The sequence below is a fragment of the Scardinius erythrophthalmus genome, assembly GCF_964197995.2.
Source record: "Scardinius erythrophthalmus genome assembly, chromosome: 6".
Lineage (NCBI taxonomy): Eukaryota > Metazoa > Chordata > Actinopteri > Cypriniformes > Leuciscidae > Scardinius > Scardinius erythrophthalmus.
The window spans coordinates 30,741,209-30,745,734 of NC_138226.1; the positions used below are offsets into that span (position 1 = coordinate 30,741,209).

Genomic DNA, 4,526 nt, shown 5'->3' on the forward strand with positions numbered 1-4,526 from the left:
GTAATTGTTCCAGCGCACGTGACGTAATTCCTCCATTGGCGTTAAAAATATTTCTTGCACTTGATCAACTTCTGAAAAGCCCTTTTGAAATCCTCATTAAAGATGGTGTAAATCAGAGGGTTGATGAGAGAGTTCAGATATCCCAGCCAAGTCAGAAAGTTGGCCATGTCCGGAGAGAGAGTGCAGGTCGAACAGACGTTAACGATCACCTCGTGGATGAAGAACGGCAGCCAGCAGATGACGAAAGCCCCTAGTATGAGTCCGAGAGTGGTGGCGGCCTTCTTTTCGCGCGTACTCGAGATGCGATGTCTTCTGACGGACCGCTCCCTGCGAGACTGAGACTTCGGGCTTTTCGCAGCGATGCGCACTCTGTCGCCTTCGGTGGAGGGTTCAGACATGGATTTCTCCGGAGGGCTCAGTGTGTCGGGGCTCATCGGCTCCCTGTCGCTGCACTTGGGAAGCATGTGTCCGTTCGTCTCCGGGTTGTTGAGGCAACTTGCCCCTCTCCTTTGGTAAAGAGTCTTCGCCGCACGGTAGATCTTGTAGTAAAGAATGAGAATGAGTATTAGCGGGATGTAAAAAGCTCCAAATGTGGAGTAAATGGTAAAGACGATGCTTTCGTGCTTAATGATGCAGACGTTTTCCTCTTGCTGTCTCCACAGCATTGGCGGGAGAGTGACGAATATGGCGAGGAGCCACACCATGCTGATCATGACGGCGGCCCGTAGGGATGTCCTCTTCCTCGAGTACTCAATGGCGTTCGTGATGGAGCGGTAACGGTCCACAGCGATGGCCGCCAGGTGCAGGATGGAGCACGTGCAGCAGGTGATGTCCACGCTTAACCAGATGTTGCACATGACTTGACCCATGACCCACGTCTCCTTCACTATGTAGACGATGCTGAAGGGCATGACTAAGACGGCCACCAGAAGGTCGGTCACGGCTAGAGAGCAGATGAGATAGTTTGCGGGATGGTGCAGCTTGCGCGTGACGATGATGGCTGTGATGACCAAGCAGTTCATCGCCGTGGTCAGTACGGCCAGAAGCGAAAGCGTGAGGGAGAGAAGAATCACGCCGCATGTGTTTTTGCTGGGACCGTCTGTGGGATTAGGTCCATACGTGCTGTTTGGATCCATGCCTAGGACAGAATACAGGCAGAATCACTCAGACATGACATAAAACATCTGCTGATGTGTTCACTTGGGGCCGGTTGCACCAGCTGTGTGTATGCTAGCCTAGATGTAGCATGTGAGCGTTGCAGTATTATGCTAATTTTAGATAGCGTCGACAATAGTGTTATTATTCAACTCGATTTAGTTTAATGTTGATTCAAATACAGTGGGAGTGTTGCAAATGTTGTTATGACTATGTAAATGTCTTTACTGTCACTTCTGATCAATTTAATGTGTCCTTGGCCTTGCTTGGTAAAAATTAATAATTTCTTTACATAAATATTGATGACCCCAAACTTTTGAAAGATAGTGTATAAGATTAAGTAGAGGTTTAAGCCACCGAAATTCCTTGGAGCAATTTGTCCCACAAACTTTTTCCCAAGAACTTTTTTCCCCCAGACCTGTTGCTGTCTGCGTGTCCATCTCTATATAAAGTACAGTGAAGATTAGGCAAATCAATCTGGTGATGTAGGACGGCGTGCTTTTTTCTAGTTCATCTGAATTTAAGCTCAATAAAGCCATTGTTGATTCAAATAGCAAACAACTCTTCCTGCACGCACCGCAACAGACTTTTAAAAATGGTGGTTGAAAAAAAAATGCTACGCTGAGTCAACCAATCAAAATGCTGCGTGAACTCAACCAATCAGCATGTTCAGCGCCCAAGTCCCACCCCCGGAAGTTCCTGAACTTTGAAAAAGTACTACCTCGCCAGCAGGGACTTGCGGAGGGGGAAATTTTTACCCGGAACTTCATTTAGACCCAGGGGCCGGTTGCATAAACCTCTAAGACTAGTCTTACAAGTTAGACATCAATTTATTTTCTTTAAGACTGTTCATAGCTTTTTAAAATCAGTTACATAAAAACGTAGATAAGCCTACTTTGATACCGAAAACTAAAACCTGACTAACTGCTAGTAGGTCATACTAGAACTTAAGACACTGTCTTAACATTATGGCTATGTTTATGCAACCGCCCGAACTTATGGTCGAAACACACAGAGTACCATCTCAAAGTCCCTAGTTCCTGAGGAAAGCTTTACTGTTTACTCGTTTTTACACACACCCAAAAATTCATTGTAAAAATGTTTAATATTACCAAAATTATAATATAATATAATATTGTGTTATAAATATTTATACCATGGTCTGATTACTCGATTTTGATTGGCTAGAAGGTGTGCAATAAAACAGTTTAATGTGCAGGTACTGTAGTTCCAAGTCAGTTTAATCACTGTTCTGTAGTAATGTTTCCATTGAAGTGCACACACACATATACATCACTCGCGCACAGAGAGGGAAGATCGCTCTGCGCACACACATAAACAGTCAGGAGCACAGAAACTTATCAAAGCTGCCCTTCGACTTACAGTCATAAAATAACTGTGCTACTGAATCGCTACAATATATTTCTCAGCAATGAGGGGGTAACATTGCTATTTTGAAGTAATCAAACTCATGCAGCTTCATTGTTAATAGAGAGAGACGCTGAACAGATGCAGGTACGCATTTCTCATCTCTCTCTCTCTTGATCTCTCTCGATCTCTCGATAATTAATTCAAATAAATGCTATAATTCATTCATTCAAATAAATGTAATCTGACTTCACTACTTTATCTCTGTCTGATTCAAAGCAGGCAGAATGCTAGATCTAACGAGTCATAACTGACGAAAATAACCATTAATTTTACCCTTCCGGTCAAATATTACCCTGCAAACATCAATAACAGCTTTAAATTGTCAATGCCGGCAAATGACCATGGTATAAGCAGGCTTTGCATCGGGCAGTTCTTTGCCTCCATGTCACGCATTAAAATGGTTTAATGCACAGCTAGCCGTGGATTATCCCTGACTAATTTTAGATCGAGTTTTTAGATATTTATTATTTACATATTTGATTAGTTACATTTATTATGTTGATAATATCTTATTAGTTTGTTTTATTAGAGAGTATTTATTAGATTGCATGATCATTTATGCCTAACATATAAAATGTGCTTTTTTATCAAAAGAACATTTAAACATCAACTGAAGATAAACTGACACGCACTGCTTTTCAATGCTACTTCTGTTAACGGTTTCGTAGGCCTCTTATTGGATCAATTTCATTATGCGCTACACATTACTTTACAGGTTTACGACCTACTAGATTAAACTTGCCTTATGATTATGAACTAATGGTGCAACTAAATTAAGTACAGAGTTATTTTCAAACCAGTTACTATGTCTGAAATACACTGATGTAGCAAGACTAAGTTCTGCTTCACACACCTTATTTTACAATATTTTAAGTTGTGAGCATGCAATTAAATGTATCGAAGGGAACACAGTGTGTAATAAAACGAAAACACATCTTTCTTTTGCATTGTGTTCACACTCAATCCCAAACACCAGCTTTTAAGTCATCACTTTGAATCATTCTAACAAACGTCTGACTCACTTATTGAACCACCAAGTCATCAGAAATGAATTGAGTTGTAGTGTTACAGTGCTTTGATCTATTGGCCTTTATAGGCATTAAATAATGTGAACATGTCCTGATTGTGGCCTCTTGCGTTCAGTTTTTTCACTAAGGAGCACTGCCGAGTTCACCTGGTTTGCTCTATTGAAATATCATGCATGGCTGTTCACTGTTCATACCTGTAGAAGTGCTGCTTATTCATCTGACTGCCTCTGTTTATGAGCATTAAAGGAGCTGCACGTCATCACAGCATTGTGTTTGGAGATCTTGACCATGGTCCTACATACCAGCATTTGCCACAAAGCATCTGAAATGGATGAAGATTAAAAAGTGTTAATGTCAAAGAGAAGTTTGTCCTTGCAGAGCATGCGAGCGTGCTGTGACTGACTGCCACTGATACTATTGATAAAAGACGAATATAAGCGGATCTGAAATTGGAAAAGGAAATTGGGCTTGAGAAAAAGCCTCACAGGCTGGACAAAAGGTCTCACAGTATCCTTTTTTTTTTTTTTTTGAATTTGAACTGCAAGCTCATTTTCATTATAGGTATCAGGTATTTACGTCTGTCCGTTGAACCTGTGTTGGGTTTGAGGTCTTTTTCAGAATGTAAGCACCACAGAGCATAAAATGTATCCACTGAATATACACACTATGAGGATAAAAGAGTGAGAGTGAGCAATAAAAATCATTGTACTAAAGCACACCATTACATGCTCACAGTGTGGCTGCATGTGAATTAGCACTGGATGTGAGGATATGGTTGTCATAGAGACTCATGGGGAAAGGCCAGAGCTACAGTTCACAACAGAAAATCATTTTTAACACTCCACAAGCTCTTTCTCTGTCAGCAGCGAGATGATGTTAGTCTAGTACTTTTGATGTAAGGTCAGTTTGTCT

General features: G+C 41.3%; 1 protein-coding gene across 1 annotated transcript; it reads right to left on the minus strand.

The window, feature by feature from the left end:
- Positions 1–28: 28 nt before the first annotated feature.
- On the minus strand, positions 29–3,936 carry htr1fa (5-hydroxytryptamine (serotonin) receptor 1Fa). The gene is made up of 2 exons (XM_081368195.1): positions 3,809–3,936; positions 29–1,138 (listed from the first exon to the last, which is right to left on the minus strand). The coding sequence occupies exon 2, from the start codon at positions 1,134–1,136 to the stop codon at positions 42–44; it is 1,095 nt and encodes a 364-aa protein (XP_081224321.1). The 5' UTR covers positions 1,137–1,138; positions 3,809–3,936; the 3' UTR covers positions 29–41.
- Positions 3,937–4,526: the final 590 nt, after the last annotated feature.